A 17,181-nucleotide genomic window follows, 5' to 3' on the forward strand; every position below is an offset into this window, starting at 1 on the left:
ATTTGGCCTTCTAAACAGTGCTACTTTGACAGAGGAAAGGACAGGTTTGTATGACTAAATGTTTGCTTTTGCTTCTACAGGAAGGCAAAAAACATACTCATAGTTTGTTCTGCAAAGCCTCTCACTAGTTTATGCTGCCTGGTTGCTGAGAAGAGGTCATTCTCTGCCGCTGCTTCAAGGTGTTTTTTCCTCATACAGCGGCTTTCCCTCTAAACGAGGAGTCCTGAGTCATGTAGCCAATGCGGTGTAGGCACATTCCTCATTCTTTACGGTGGAGCTCATCTTTGTCCTGTCTGGATGAGTATGAGCTGTTGTTTGTTCACCGTGGTTGATCTAGGGATGGAAGGGGCAATTTTAATTTTTTTTAAGATGGAGACCATCAGTAAGTATTAGGGTTAAAAGACCTAGAACTGTTTCATGGCTTGAAAATTGTTGAAAGTTTCAGAATAATCTTTTCCAGTTCTCATACTAGAAAATTTATCCATAAAAATATATTTAGCACAAATAACTGATTAGACTTATGCAGTTTTCTGATATTGGACCATTTACTAAGCCTATAATTTTCTTTTTTAGTTACCAGATTGAAAAACAGAAATCACATGGAGTAGAAGAGATTAGAGGGAGAGACTGGCTGAAGAGGGCAAAAGGAATTTTTATTGAAATTAATTAGTTCTGTTAAATTTATGTCAATAAACTTATGATTTTGCCAGTACATATTTTAGCCTGATGATTTAATGACGTTTTCATTTCCTTGCATTTTATTAAAGAATAGGTCAATCCGAGCCATGTAATTGGCCTTGGTTGCAAGTGTAGTCTGACTTTAGTAGGGAAACTTTTGTTGACAGGATAATTTTTCATAGTTGATTAATTGGCTTTTATTAGGCTAAACTTTGAACAGACAAAACTTAGCCATGTCTTCAGTTAGTCTGAGGGCTTTTAAAATAGAAGTGATCTGAAATTATTAACCGCAAAAGTTGCATGTATTATGCTTTACGTGGGGACAGTGAAGACTAAGTAAGGTCATTTAAAATAGAAATTAAAAGGAAAGGTGATGCTGCTTCTGTAAGTTATATATTTTTTAAGGTACACTTGATGGTGAGTGGTAGATAGGAGAATTGAACTTCAGAACTCAAGCAGTTTCCCTGACTTTTCAGATAAGCCATTGTAAAAATTGCTAAACTAAATCTCTTAGTATTCTTTTAATTCTAATTGTTGTGTAAGAAAAAGACAAATTTTAACTGTGGCCCTGTTATTTGATAGAAAAAGCTGTATTGGGGAGGAGGAGAGAATGGAAGGAAGAATTACTCAAGAGCCCTTGAGTTAATCTTTTAGTTTTCCTAGCTATGTACCAGATGACCTGAAGTGTTTAAAGGTACACTGCATTTTGGAGGCAACTTCATTTATGTTTCAGTTTTTGGATAAAAAACCAACATTGATTTAATTGATGAATAATATTTACTGAACATCCTACAAAATGCAGTGCCTTGGGCTGGGTACTGTAATGTAAAAAGATGGATTAGACAATCAATCTTGACTTCAAGGAGTTAAAGGTCTAATAAGGAAATTAAAGTTTGAAGACTACCATATGATGTAGGAAGTGGTAAGTTCGATAGGAATGTAAAGACACCTTGAAGGCCAGTCATCTGGGCTTTGAATCCCAGCCCATCTCTACTGGATGGTCTTGGTAAAGCTGCTGAATTTACTTAGGCTGTTTTCTTACCTGTAGATTAGGAAAAGAAATGCCTGCCACATAGAATTCTAGGGGAGAGGTGGGGGGTAGATATTTTTTGTTTGTTTGTTTGTTTGTTTTCTAAGGGGGGTAGATATTTTAAAGCTGGAAAACTTTTAGCTCCAGACTTGTAATACCTAATTGCCTGTTCAGTTCTCTTTTTAACATGTCAAAGAAGCATTTTAACCTCACGGACCTTACGTTCAAAACCTGACTTGTGAGCTGTCTTCCAGAATGTTTTCTATCTCCCTGAATGGCATCAACAGTCTCTATAGCCAGACATCTGAAAGTCACTTCCACTCCTTACACCATTAATCCAGTCCACCCAGAGCTGTTGATTTTACACCATAAATTTTGTTCATCTTAGTTAGTTCTTTTTATCTCCATTGCTACCACCATAGGTCAGGCTTTCATCATCTCTCTCGCATAGGCTACTGTTGATAACTTTTCTGTTTCCCCAGATGTATTCTCTCTGTCTGTCTCACACCACCCAGAATAAACTTACTCAAAATGTACATACAGGTCACTTGTCTGCGTAAAACTCTTCAATGAATTTCCATTGTCCTTAATCTGTAGGTAAAATCTTAAAGGCATATTCGTCTCACCCTGTTCTGCCATGCTCATTATTATATTCCCACAGGCTAGCACAGTACTTTTTCATAGTAGATGCTCATATAGTTAAAGGGGTAAACAAAGGAAGAAATGTCTGAAAGAACCAAATCTGTAGTTGAGAGATTTAGCTCATCCCTGTATTTCCTTCTTGTTAGGCTGCACGTAAATGTTCAGTTGCTAAATCGTGTCCGATTCTTTGCAACCTCATGAACTGGAGCATGCCAGGCGTCCCTGTCCTTCACTATGTCCTAGAGTTTGCTTATACTCATGTCCATAGAGTTAGTGATGCCATCCAACCATCTCATCCTCTGTCACCTCTTCTCCTTTTGCCCTCAGTTTTTCCCAGTATCAAGGTCTTTTCCAATGAATCCCAGCATCAGGTGGCCAAGGTATTGGAGCTTCAGTATCAGTCCTCCCAGTGAATAGTCAGAGTTGATGTCCTGTAGGATTGACTGGTGGTTTTGTTTGTTTGAACCCTAAATTAGTTATTTTTATTTATTTTATTTTTGGCTCTGCTGGGTCTGTGGTATGGCACACAGGGTTAGTTGCCCCACAGAATGTGGGATCTTCCCAGACTAGGGATGGAACCTACATCCACTGCATTGGAAGGCAGATTCTTAACTCCTGTGTCACCAAGGAAGTCTTAGGATTGACTGGTTGGATCTCCTTGCTGTACTCTCAAGAGTCCTCTCCACCACCACGGTTCAAAAGCATCACTTCTTCAGCGCTCATGCTTCTCTGTGGCCCAACTGTTACATCCATACATAACTACTGGAAGAACCATAGCGTTGACTAGACAGACCTTTGTCAGCAAAGTGGTATCTCTGCTTTATGCTGTCTAGGTTTGTCAGAGCTTTTCTTCCAAGGAACAAGGGTCTTTTAATTTCATGACTGCAGTCACCATCCCCAGTGATATTGGAGCCCAGGAAAATAAAATCTGTAAACAGTTTCCAGTTTTTCCCCATCTATTTGCTGTGAAATGTTAGGACTGGATGCCATAATCTTAGTTTTTTGTATGTTAAGCCAGCTTTTTCACTCTCTTCTTTCACCTTCATCAAGAGGCTATTGAGTTCCTCTTCACTTTCTGCCATTAGAGTGATATTTTCTGCATATCTGAGGATGCTACTTCTCCTGGCAATCTTGATTCCAGCTTGGAATTCACTGAGCCCAGCATTTTGCATGATGTACTCTGCATATAAGTTAAAATAAGCAGTGTGACAGTATACAGCCTTGACATACTCCTTTCCGAGTTTTGAACCAGCCCATGGTTCCATGTCTGGTTCTAACCATTGCTTCTTGACCTACATACAGGTTTCTCAGGAGACAAATAAGGTGGTCTGGTATTCCCATCTCTTAAAGAAACTTTCACACAGTCAAAGGCCTTATTGTAGTCAATGAAGCAGAAGTAGATGTTTATCTGGAATTCCCTTGCTTTTTCTGTGATCCAACAGATATTGGCAGTTTGATCTCTTGTTCCTCTGCCCTTTCTAGGTTCTACATCTGGAAGTTTTTGGTTCGTGTACTGCTGAAGCCTAGTGTGAAGGATTTTGAGCATTACCTTACTAGCATGTGAAATGACCACAGTTGTACAGTAGTTTGAACATTCTTTGGCGTTGCCTTTCTTTGGGATTGGAATCAACACTAACCGTTTGCAGTCCTCTGGCCACTGCTGAGTTTTCCAAGTTTGCTGACATATAGAGTGCAGTACTTTAACAGCATCATCTTTTAGGGTTTGAAATAGCTCAGCTGGAATTCCATCACTTCCACTAGCTTTATTCATAATAATGCTTTATAAGGCTCACTGGACTTCACTCTCCAAGATGCTCGACTCTGATGAGTGACCACATCAGAGGTTATCCAGGTTGTTAAGACCTTTTTTGTGTAGTTCTTCTGTGTATTTTTGCATGAAATGTTCCCTTGGTATCTCTAATTTTCTTGAAGAGATCTCTAGTCTTTCCCATTCTGTGTTTTCCTCTAATTCTTTGCACTGTTCACTTAAGAAGGCTCTCTTATCTCTCCTTGCTCTTCTGCATTCAGTTGTATATATCTTTCCATTTCTCCTTTGCCTTTCACTTCTTTTCTCGCTATTTTTGTAAGGCCTCCTCAGACAGCCATTTTGCCTTTTTACATTCCTTTTTCTTTGGGATGGTTTTGGTCACCGCCCCCTGTACAGTATTATGGATCTCTGTCCATAGGTCTTCAGGCACTCTGTCTACCAGTTCTAATCTCTTGAATCTGTTCATCCCCTCCACTGTATAATCATATGAGATTTGACTTAGGTCATAGCTGAATGGCTTAGTGGTTTTCTCTGCTTTCTTCAATTTATGCCTGAATTTTGCGATAAGGAGTTCATGATATGAGCTACAGTCAGCTCCCAGTCTTGTTTGGCTGACTGTATAGAGCATGTGAATATCCATACATACTTACAGAGGTGCAAGTGAAGTAGTATTTCTTGAGTAGAATAATGTTCATCATCTTTTTTCCATCCTCTTTACTCCATTCCATCACCTTCCCTCACCCCTCCTTGTACCATTTCACTTATCTGAAGGTGCTTGGCTGTGTGGTTCAAAAATACACACATGCACACGCCCCCATTTCCTTCTCCCCACATAAGGCCTTCTCCCCACGAAGGCCAGCTATTTAAAATTCATGTGAATGACTCTTACTCTAAGCAGATTACTCGGTATGCATGACAATAAAGTAAAGTACTGCTTTGGGTTGCTGCAAAACAACCATTTGTCCTCCCAGTGGAGGATCAAATTCCCCTGTTCATAAATTAGGTCCCTGTTGATAAGGCACAAAGCTGCAAATGTCAGTTAAACAGGTATTTGAGGATCTCAGGAGTTTCATTAGTGAATAGTCTTCCTCTGCTCTTCTCAGAGAATACGAAGGCTATATGAGAGCCGAAGACTTGGTGGTAAGAGCGTGATTGATATTTGGTCTATTAAAGGAGTTGGGGAATATTTTCCATGTGAGTCAGATGATTTCCATGGAGAAATGAGTCTCATTTTGTAATGGCGTGTCCACCCATAAGTTGGCCCTCAGAGGCTGGGAGTTAACCTCAACTCCTATAATTTTTGTAAATGAAGTGAAGAAAACTAAAATTGAAGACCACAGCCTTTTAAGGCCAGGCTTCTGCTTATTAGTTTTCACAACAATGGTAGAGTAATCATTTAATGTTAATTTACATTGTATTTGGTGTTTCTGAGCCCTTTTTAGAAGAACATCTCACTTGAGCAAGTGCAATTAGACAGGTTTTATAAGTGATGAATCAAAGCTGGAAGAAGCCCAGTAGAGGTCCTGCAGCCAATTAGGGATTTGAACCTAGGACTTGACTGCTTGTTTCATCACCCTGTTGCAGCTAATCCCAGTTATTAAATTTGTGCTGGTTTTGTAAACTTGTTAAGTTCATAGGGGAAGAGCTTTGAGATCCACAGTTAAAGGTCGTCTTATATCAGGTATAGAATATCAACAGAAAGAATAAATTTTAAAGGAATATAGAGACTGAAGAAGAAGATACTGTTGCAGAGAAGAAGGTAAGAATTTAAAAGTATCTAGTATCATAATTTATTAATTCCCGGGATAGTATTTCTTCTGGCTGCTGCTGTCTCTGATGGCTGTTTGTGCACATACACACACCTTTACTCATCTCCCTAGTGTCTTTTGCTGTTTTTAGTGCAAGGATAATAGTCACCAAGAAGCCAACAGCCCTAAAGCACAAATGACCTTGTTTCTTTGGGAGAAAGGAAAGTTAAAAGTGTCTGCTTTCTGGGTTTTTGCTTGTTTGGGGTATGTGTGTCTGTTTATAATTAATTGATATTAGATAAAGATAAATTAGGTTAGATAAATTAGGTTATTATCACTCAGGTTGTTTTATAAAACCAAAGAAATAATTTGGAAATGTTTTAAAGGCAGTTTTGGTCCACTTTTTAATAACTATCTGAACCATGTTGTTGTTTTCTGGCCATATAAATTGTACACTTAAGGGACACCAGAGGTCAGCAGAGGTGGTTATATTGGGTTTTATGAATGGGGGAATCCATTTGTCCAAAAGACAAATGGATCTTTTGGCCTCATGTATTGTGGGGGCAGTGGGAGTATCACTGTTGTTATATACTTCTGGAGTATATTGTTAACCCTTGCTCTGGTCTTTTATGCTCTTCCTCTAAAGCTTTAAGCCACTGAAACTAGGTATAAGGAGACAACACTGGTTTATCTTTTGGTGTAATAGCTAAGCTCCAACTTAAATACAAATTGGAGACAACGTGCAGATTGCTGTAAATGAGTTCTCAAGTAGGCAGAATTCTACACACTTTATTAACTTATTGGATCCTCACCACAAACCTGAGAGGTAAATAGTTATCTCTTGATTTGTAGTCTGGTTAAACATTGTCAGCTCCTTCTAACTGTGTGTCCTTTGGCAAGTTACTTAATCTTTTTTCACTATTTTCCTCATCCTGTAAATTAGAAATAATAGTAACCTTTCCTTACCATTTCCTCCTGTGGTAAGGATTATGAAATATTCGCGCAAAGCACATAATGAATCCTGTAGACATTAGCTTTTGTTATCTAACTAGATAACGATTACCTGGCAGGAAAAAGGTGTCACAAGAAACAGAAGTTCGGTTTCTGGTCCTTATTCTGCTATTAAGTAGCCATGTGATTGTAGGCAAATTTTCCTCTGAGGTAAATGAGCCTCAGTTTTCTAATACTCGTTTTTTTAAAACTTTTTATTTGGAAGTAACTTCAAATTAACATGAGACCAAAATAAAAATAGTAAAGCACAGACAAGACAGAAGGAAGAGACAGATTAGACTTCATCAAAATTTGAAAGTTTTGTGCATCAAAGGATACAATCAGCAGCTTACAAAGACAAACCACAGGGCTTCTCTGATGGCTCAGTGGTGAAGAACCCACCTGCAACCCAGGAGATGGCAGGTTCGATCCCCGGTCTGGGAAGATCCCACTTGCCACGGAGCTACTAAGCCCATGTGCCACAACTACTGAGCCTGTGCTCTAGAGCCGGTGCTCCACAACAAGAGAAGCCACTGCACTGAGAAACCCATGGACTGCAACTAGAGAGTGGCCCCTGCTCTCTGCAGCCAGAGAAAAGCCCACACGGCAACCGAGGCCCATCACGGCCAAAAAATAAGTGAACAAAATTAATTTTTTAAAAAACAAATCACAGAATGTGAGAAAATATTTGCAAATAATATATCTGATAAGGGATTAATGTCCAAAATATATAAGGAACTTCTGCAGCTTAACCACCCCACCACCCACCCACCCCCCGCCAAAGAAAAAACAGTTAAATAAAATACTTGCGTAGTCATCTCTGAATAAGATAAATGGCCGATAAACACTTGAAAAAGTGGCCAGTATCACTAATCATTAGGAAAGTACCAGTCAAAATTACAATGAGATACCACTTTATATCTGTTAAGATGGCTGCTATTTTTTTTTTTAAAAAAGCTGTTACATGGAGAGGATGTGGAGAAATTGGAATCTTTGTGCATTGCTGTTGGGAATATAAAATGATGCAGCCACTGTGGAAAAGAGTGTGCTGGTTCCTCAAGAAATTAAAGATAGCATTGCCATATGATCCACAGTTCCACCCTGAAGAATTGAAAGCAGAAACTCCAGAAGATATTTGTACATGACTTTCTAGCAGCATTATTCACAATAGCCTAAAGGTAGAAACAACTCTGGTGTCTGTTGAATGAATGGATAGACAAAATATATACATACAATGGAGATATTCAGCCTTAAAGAGGAAGGAAATTCTGGCATATGCTACAACATGGATGAACCTTGAAGACATGCTAAATGAAAAAAAATGAGCCAAATGTGAAAGGACAAGTAGTCTACGATTCCAGTAGTATAAGTCACCTAGAGTAGTCAGACTGAGAGACAGAATAGAATGGTGGTTATTAGGAGCTCGGGGATGAGGGAGTCGGTGTTTAATGGGTATGGAGTTTCAGTTTGGCATGGTGAGAATTTCTGAGGATGGATGGATATGATGATTGGACAAGAATGTGAAAGTACTTAATGCCTTTTAACTGTATGCTTAAAAATGTTTAAGTTGGTAAATTTTATGTATATTTTAAAAGTTTTTAAAAATAACATGTTTCAGCAAAATAAAAATAGTACAAAAAACATGTTTTCCCATTTGCTTTATCATGTGTAAGTATACTCTTGTACATACCTACTGTCTAAATTCCAGTTTTGTTATTTGACCTGATAGTATTGTTTTTTATAGCATTTCTCCCCCTCTAGTACAGGATACAGTCTAGTCTAGGGTAGGACATTGTATATAGTTGCCATGTCTCTTTCAGTTCAGTTCAGTTGCTCAGTTGTGTCCGACTTTTTGTGATCCCATGAATCGCAGCACGCCAGGCCTCGCTGTCCATCACCAGTTCACTCAAACTCATGTCCATCGAGTCAGTGATGCCATCTCATCCTCTGTTGTCCCCTCTTCCTCCTGCCCCCAATCCCTCCTAGCATCAGAGTGTTTTCCAGTGAGTCAACTCTTTGCATGAGGTGGCCAAAGTACTGGAGCTTCAGCCCCAGCATCATTCCTTCCAAAGAACACCCAGGACCGATCTCCTTTAGAATGGACTGGCTGGATCTCCTTGTAGTCCAAGGGACTCTCAAGAGTCTTTTCCAACACCACCGTTCAAAAGCATCAATTCTTTGGCGCTGAGCTTTCTTCGCAGTCCAACTCTCACATCCATGCATGACCAGTGGAAAATCCATAGCCTTGACTAGATGTACCTTTGTTGGCAGAGTAATGTCTCTGCTTTTGAATATGCTATCTAGGTTCCTTTATCTTTGATAATATTTACATTTTTGGAGAGCACAGTATATTATTCCCCACTCCTGACTTTTTTTAATAGAAGCTTCCTCATTTTCTGTTTGTGTTTTCCTTGTAATTAAATTGAGGTTACGCAATCTAGGCCGAAATATGCACAGCCTAGAGACTCATTACATTTTTAAAAAATATGATTGTATTTATTCAGATTTATGCATTGGACAGTGTCCCATCAAACAAACAGAGGGAGGTTCCCTCAATACATTTGTAATTCAATGTAGAGTTAAGGGAATCAAGAAATGCTATAGGACTCAGAGAATGGAGATTACTAGATTGGAGTGGTTGTTGATGAAGGAGACTTCATTTTTTACTGGTTTGGTAGAAAGCACGTTTCTGAAATTTCACCAGCTTTTCCTGGGTATAAAATTTTGCATTAGTTCAGTTAATAGATATTACTGTCTTCTACCAATTTGTATTAAGCTTGCTCATATATTGGAGAAAATTAATGTTTTTTTAATGAAGTGTGTTTCTCAAATGATGATCACCAGCCTATTGATTATTACATAATGTTCCCCCAAAAATAAAATAACATTGAACTTTGATGTATGAGAGCAAGTGTTTATTCCCTTCCTGGTTTCATCAAATATTAGAGTAAGACTAAGATTTGTACTCTACTTTGCCACCATTCTAAAGCCATTTAGCACCCCTCCTTGAGCTGTAGAAAACTGTTGAAAGCTTTTTGTAGAATGTATAAATAGTAGTAATGCCAATGAGTGTAACCTCAATGCCATTCTTCGCTTTCAGACTGCAAGAGCATCCAAGCTTTTGATGAGGCAGTAACAGGCTACTTTGTAGGATCAGGGCCAGTACAGGCTTAGATATGTTTCTTGGAGTTCTGTTGTTTTACTTTTTCCCCATGTTTTAGGAAATACTGATTGGCACAGTTGGGATACATTCATTGGTTAACCAGTAAAGAGCCTGAGGTATACTTGAGACCATTACTGTAAGATGACTTTTTTTCTTCCCATGTGCTTTTCAAAAATGGTTCCTTGGCCTTTATGTGTTTTGTTTCTGCAGTTTGAAGAAAACAGGTCTGAAACAAGGTCTTACTCCCCAGCTGCTTCTCAACACACTGACTGCCAGCTCTCCAGATACCAAGTCCAGCTTTGTCCGCCAACCTGTCTGACATGTCGGGACCCGTGCCAAGCAGAGCCAGAGTTTACACAGATGTTAATACACACAGACCCCGAGAGTACTGGGATTACGAGTCACATGTGGTGGAATGGGGGTAATAATTTCCATTCACTTCACTGTACTCATCCAGAGGGCTGACTGTGGTGGATTTATTGAGTAATTTACGTCAGAAATTCCCTGACTGCATTTATAAACCTCAAGATTGAACCCAGTTTTTGCTTTCTTCTACAGTAAAGAAACAGGTTATTGGCTTTGGCAAATTAACAGTTTTGATGGCTTATCATTTAAAAATCATTTCAATCTCTTATTTTTTTTTTCTCTGTTGTATATAAAGCTGGTAACAAAAGAGTTACCTATTAGTTTGCTCAGCTAAAGGCTTTGCATTTAGATGAGAATTAATACTTGAGAGAGTTTGAAAATACTAGACTCTTACATAAAAGAATTTTTGAGGTCAGAGAATGTTGTCCCATGATGATACTGATGGATAAAACAGTTCTCCAGAACTGAGGACACCCAGAAAGGTGTCCTCTTTCTGATGAGAAGCAAAATTAAAACTTTAAAACATTTGCCCTTATCATGAGACTAGCCATATGTAACATGGAATTCAGCCCCTTTTCCATTCTGAACAGTTGCAATCTGCCTGAACAGCTGTATTTGCAGTTCTAATCCTCTGTGCAGTCTCATCTGGATTTTTGCATATCTTATCCCAGCATAGTATGTACTTAACTATTGATCAGGTTGTACATTTTGTGATAAAATTATTTTGATATTCAAATACAAAAGATAGCCATTTACTCAGTAAAGCTGCAGCTCCTATATGTTACATTTTATATTTGTCCACATGTGATTTTCATAGCATGTGAGTGTTTACAGACAGTCTTCAAAAATTATCATAGGGTGTGTTTTAATCCTGATGATTAATATGTTGATGGCCGTAATTCTTAACAGTAAGTATATTGCCTCTGCACAAGGAAGCACAGTGTGCTTCAAAGATGCCATCAAGAACTGTGGTACAGTGCCAATAAGTGTTATTAATAATCTTAATTTTCCTCTACATTACATGCTTTGGACTCTAGGAATATCTGAGTTTTACTGCAGAAATTTCAGCCACTGTCTTCAAATTAAGTGCATTGTGCTTAGTTCTGCTTAAATGACACTAAACAACCCTTTTGAGTTTTTGGCTTAGTGCTGTTTGCTTGCTTGCATTTATCTTCTAGGCCCTCCCACAGGAAAAGAACTCAACCAGAACTAAGAGCTTCCTTCCCTAGACCTGTGATGATTATTATATTGTCCATTGTCCGTAGTACCTTTTGCCTTCTCTGTTCATTCACTTTCTTTATAGCTGCTTGAGGAAAATGAATGGTAGATTTTTTACATGTTGGATTTTCAAGGGTTCTCAGCAGGAGTAAATAGCATTTAGGCCTTATTGAAAAGGCTGCCATTCTTTAGAGCAAACTCCTCTAAGTTGTAAGCAGAGGCAAAGAAAAGGTGTTGGCATTTTCCCTTATTCCTTTTCACCTCAGATGTTGCTTAGTGGTCTTGGAATGTGGGTGAAAGTAGCGGGAGGAACACCAGACTATGACTCATGTTCTGTAGTGTGGTTTGCAAACTCCAGTGCATGGACTGTCCTCAGAGCCTTGGAGAACAAGCTGGCAGTCAAACCTATATGTTTGAAAGCCACTTATCTGCAAAGAGACCCATTAAAAATCAGCAACTCCCAAAGTGTGGCTGAATTGAAATATTCTTAGAGCACATATTGACTTCTTGCTAGATGCCACCAGTGGGCAAAGCTGTGGGGGGCAGGAATATAAAAATTATTTTCCAAGGGAAAGCTGTCTGTTGTTGGAGATAAACATACATAACAAACCCCAATACATGCTATCTATGTGTGGTATGTCAGTAGAAATATGAACAGCTTGGGATTTGAAAGAATAACTGAAAGACTTAAATTTTTTAATTCTGGGATTTGGAAGACACATTTTTAATTGCCCAACTTACAAAATACAAAGAAACCAATTGAATTATTTGAAATACTCATTTCTTTTACTCTACTGGGTATAGTTTTGTATGGACTCTGGTGGCTCAGATGATAAAGAATCTGCCTGTGATGCAGGAGGCCGGGGTTTGATCCCTGGGTGGAGAAGATCCCCTGGAGAAGGGAAGGGCTACCCACTTCAGTATTCTTGTCTGGGAAATCCCATGGAAAGAGGAGCCTATAATCCATGCAGCTATAAACCATGGGGTTGCAAAGAGTCATACTCAACTGAGTGACTGATAACTTGACAGTTTTGTGAATTGAATTAGTGCTTGATAATTTGAACTTTGTAAATCACTGTGACTTGGATTCTTTTTGTTCCCAGAAATCAAGATGACTACCAGCTGGTTAGAAAATTAGGTCGGGGTAAATACAGTGAAGTATTTGAAGCCATCAACATCACAAATAATGAAAAAGTTGTTGTTAAAATTCTCAAGGTAAGTACAAAAAGATTGTAATTCAGAGATTTTAAGTAACATTTGAAGGTATTTTTCTAGTGCTTTTAATGTCTTTATTTTATTGTTTCTTTGAAGTTGATAGAAGAGATTATCTTCATTTGACAAATCAGGAAACTGAAGCAAGAGCAGTTTTTTGACTCAAGTCATATAGAAGAACACTCTGCAGGCCACATTGGCCCGTGGGCTACTGGTGTGCAGATTGTTTTAGTTATAACTGTGCTGTGCACTGCACATACCAGGAACACAGCATACAGTCCCTTACCACAGAAGCTCCTCCATATTTGACATGAGAAGGAGAGGGCCCCAGACGTTCTCAATTTATAGCACCCATATTGCTTCAATAAGTTTGATGATGCCCCTAAGCCAAATGAAACAGTTTTGTTTATTAAGTGAAGTCCAAATAACTAAAAATAGTATTTCTGTTTCAATTTGGTAGCCTTTTAAAAAATTATACAAATGAAGTTAAAGAGAAAAGTAATTTTGTTTTATTCTTCTGTCACCATAATTACTGTTGTGATGTGTATACCTATTAGTCACTACACAGCTTCTCATATGGTGGAATCACACTGGACATCAGTAGCCTCATTTCCTGTTCCATGCTGATTTTTGCATAATATTTGCTTTTTGTCACAGCAACTGCTGAAAACCCAGCTTCACAAAGATATGCCATCAAAGAGAATGTAGTGCAGTGTAATTTTGAAACTGAACTACCTCAAGCTGGTAGTGTGCTCAGTGACTGGCAGACCGCAAGTAGTAACTGGTGCTTCCCTCAAAAATTAAAAAGCCCGCAGAGCACCTGTGAATTTTCTGGAGTGTTTTGGTATACCTTTCCAGAACCAGAGAGTTTTAAGTATTTGTATCTTACTGTGTGTACAAAGAGAACTAGGCTGAAATCTGGACTTTTAGATTCTAATCCCACTTTAAAAGTGATTAGCCATGGTAGCTGTTTTTTTTAAGACATGTTTATCTGTGAAAATGAGATAGTCTGGCTTTACCTGTCTTTCTCAGAGTTATTAGGATCAAGCACAATATTGTATATAGATAAATACTTTGGAGACCGAAGTTCTATGTAATTATAAAATGATATTCCTACAGAAAAGTATATGTTAGACTGAGGTAATAGATCATTTAGAGTCATATGAAAGGCACAAATAGTCTTACAGTGTAGAAGATGGTGGTGCTTGGGGAAAGGTCCCTGAAACTGTTCTCAGGGCCTGAGTGAGGAAGATTAGGATTGGTGTGCATGGGAGGGACGGGGGAAGCATAATCTAGAATGCACAAGGAGAGGAAGAAATAAGTGAGAGAAATGTTTCATATGGAAGTTTACACAGGAAGTAAACTTGGAAAGGGAGAATAAATTAGTGATGACCTGGAGAAGATAACCTCTGCATTCCCTTCCAGCCTAAAAATTATAATTTTTGTCTCTTCTAGGTTGTTGAGAGCCATTAATGGTCTTTAGTGATGGGTGGTTTGGAAAGATTTTTTTTTTTCCTTCCATTTATTAAGACAAAATTTGCATTGATCACATTAAATTAGGGTTTAAGTGACTTGCCTGGTTTATCACAAACTAGCTTTTGTAAGTGTATAGATTTTAAAGGATTCTGTAGGAAAAAATGTTTGTAAACCAGGAGGTATTTGCCATCAGCCAGCAGTAGGGATATAGCAATTAGTAGAAAACAGAAGAGAGATTAATGGATTAGTTTCTGGAGAGAGGGGATTCCCTGGTGGCTCAGATGGTACACATTCTGCCTGCAATGCAGGAGACCCGAATTCAATCCCTGAGTCAGGAAGGTCCCCTGGAGAAGGGAATGGCAACCCACTCTAGTTTTCTTGCCTGGAAAATTCCATGGATGGAGGAGCCTGGCAGGCTACATTCTATGGGGTTGCAAAGAGTCAGATACAACTGAGCAACTAACACTTTGACTTCCCTGGAGAGGAGAAACATCTCCTAGATACTGTAGCAGATGAGAAAGATATAGTTGAAGCAAAAAGAAAACTTAAAATTAGCTAAGCTTCCCACCCAGTGTACTGAATTCTAATAGAAACAAGGCTGAGGCCATGGATTGAATTAAAAATGGAATTCACTGTTAGTATAATAAAGTAGCTTTCATTTATTGAATGCCTACTTTGCATTGGACTTTTTTTTCTTTTTTTGGTCCACCCTAGGTCCTCATTGGTGTGCATGGACTTTGTCTAATTATGGCAACCAGAGGTTACTCTCTAGTTGTGGTGCAGTGGCTTATCTTGTTGCAGAGCATGGGCTTTAGGGCACACGGGGTTTCAGGAGTTGTGGCATGCATGCTCAGTAGCTCTGCAGCATATGGAATCTCCCCAGGCAAGGGATTGAACCTGTGTCCCCTGCATTGGCAGGCGACTTCTCTGCCACTGAACTACCAGAGAAGTCCCCACATTGGGCCCTTTTCTAGCTGTGGTATTTACAAGACTGGTGTAAAGTTCAGAAATACTTAAGTATTTTTCCCGAAGCTGCACAGCTACAAAGCCAGGGTTTGGGGACAGTCTGTTTCTAAAACTTTCTGTCTGCTGCACCGTGTGCTTAGGACTCAAGGTTTAAAAAGTCTGCAGTATTGTTTAGTAGTTCCTAGACCTAAATCATCAACCTGGGAAATGTCTAAAAACAGATCTCCAGTTCTGTCCTCAAGATTCTGATTCAGTGGGTCTGTACAGTTTGTATGTTAAAAGCTCCAGGTTGATCATCAAAGTTTAGTAACCAGCAGTCTTGTTAAAGAAGATATATGCTTACAATAATTTCTAAGAAGTATATACTTGTGTGTCAGTAGTCTGAAGTGACCAAAAGATAGGAAAGATTCACATGGTCCATTGTGGCAGACATAGGTCACACTGAGCATTTGAAATATGGCTGATCCAAATTGAGATATGTTGTAGGGATAAAATACAGCAATTTTAAAGGCTTAGTACCAAAGAAAGAGTATGAAATGGTTCATTAGTAATTTTTTTTATTGATTGACCCATTGAAATGATAAGATTTTGGATTTTTTTTTGTTAGCCCTAAAATATTAAATGTGGGTGCTAGAATATTTTAAATACACACATGGGGAAATCCCTGGCAGTCCAGTGGTTCAGACTTTGTCCTTTCACTGCCATGACCTCTGAGTTCATTCCCTGGTCAGGAAACTAAGATCCTGCAAGTTTTGTGGCATGGCCAAAATAGATTGAAAAATGAAAATAAAAGACACATGTGGCTTGCATTGTATTTCTTTGGACCAGCACTGTTTTAACTGTTTAGAAAGAAGACTTTATAGAGGAGGTGCGTTTGGACCACAGCCCTTCTCAGAAAAATGAAAGCAATTTCTGTACTAAAACAGATGGGGAAATGATAGATGAAGACAAAGGAATATGAAAGATACATTGGTTATAAGGCTAAACAGATATTCTGTCTCAGCCATATTCTGAGATCTTTTTAGATATCTCATTTGAGTCTTGCAATAATTTTATAAGAATTTATTCTTATTGATTGTTTTACCTGTAATGAAAGGTTTAAAAAGGTTATGTAACTTGCTCATAAGCACACAGCTAGCAAGTAATAGAAGTAGGAGTCACATTAAGTGATCTGACTCCGCATTTAACCGAAAAGGTTATATACTGCACAAAGATAGTTTGGCCCTCTTTGCTACTGGTCCTGATTTCCTTCATTTCTATAGCATGTTTAATAAGACTTAGAGGAAGGAATGGAAAGAGCCCCATGTCTCATTCTAATGTTAACACGTTAAGAATGATCATCAGAATTAAATGCTAATTCTGCAGAGTTCTGGTGTTTGGAGTACAAATCTTTTATTTTGTTTCAATTCAGTATTGCTAAGTAGCTGCAGAGTACCTGGCACAGGACTAGGAGAGAGGGATTCAGAGATGAGTCTGACACATTTCCTTCCTTCAAGGAGTTCATAAGCAAGCCATTTGTGTATTATACTACCCATTGAAATATCCTGAAATAGTTGTTTTTAATGATGTACTCTTACCCTTTCAGCCAGTAAAGAAGAAGAAAATCAAGCGTGAAATAAAGATTTTGGAGAATTTGCGAGGCGGTCCCAACATCATCACACTGGCAGACATTGTAAAAGACCCTGTGGTGAGTATAGTAGGCACTAGTAAGGCCCACAAGGGCTGAGGTGGTGTTTGACCTTGAGCACAACTGGCCTCTTTCTGTTCTTCCCTCTGCCATTAAGTCCTGCTTTAAAAGTGCTTAATCAGTTATACCATTTGACTAGTTCGGGTCTTTCTTTCAAAGAGACCTCCACCCACAGACTATTTCTTATTCTTCTAGGCTAAGAGACTGATAGCACTGGAAACTGAAATGTGTTAATCC

General features: G+C 38.7%; 1 protein-coding gene across 2 annotated transcripts in view; it reads left to right on the forward strand.

Moving 5' to 3' along the window:
• The window catches only part of CSNK2A1 (casein kinase 2 alpha 1), a 55,585-nt gene that overhangs the window by 20,388 nt on the left and 18,016 nt on the right, over positions 1-17,181 (forward strand). Inside the window, exons 1-4 of one of the 2 annotated variants that reach the window (XM_018057662.1) lie at positions 6,577-6,692; positions 10,230-10,440; positions 12,707-12,818; positions 16,843-16,944. In XM_018057662.1, the coding sequence (XP_017913151.1) occupies positions 10,340-10,440; positions 12,707-12,818; positions 16,843-16,944 (315 nt within the window). In that variant the 5' untranslated portion in view covers positions 6,577-6,692; positions 10,230-10,339. Of the gene's footprint in view, positions 1-6,576; positions 6,693-10,229; positions 10,441-12,706; positions 12,819-16,842; positions 16,945-17,181 lie in introns of those variants that run through there. The other variant, XM_018057661.1, reaches the window with a different exon arrangement.

Source organism: Capra hircus, chromosome 13, assembly GCF_001704415.2.
Source record: "Capra hircus breed San Clemente chromosome 13, ASM170441v1, whole genome shotgun sequence".
Taxonomy (NCBI): Eukaryota; Metazoa; Chordata; class Mammalia; order Artiodactyla; family Bovidae; genus Capra; species Capra hircus.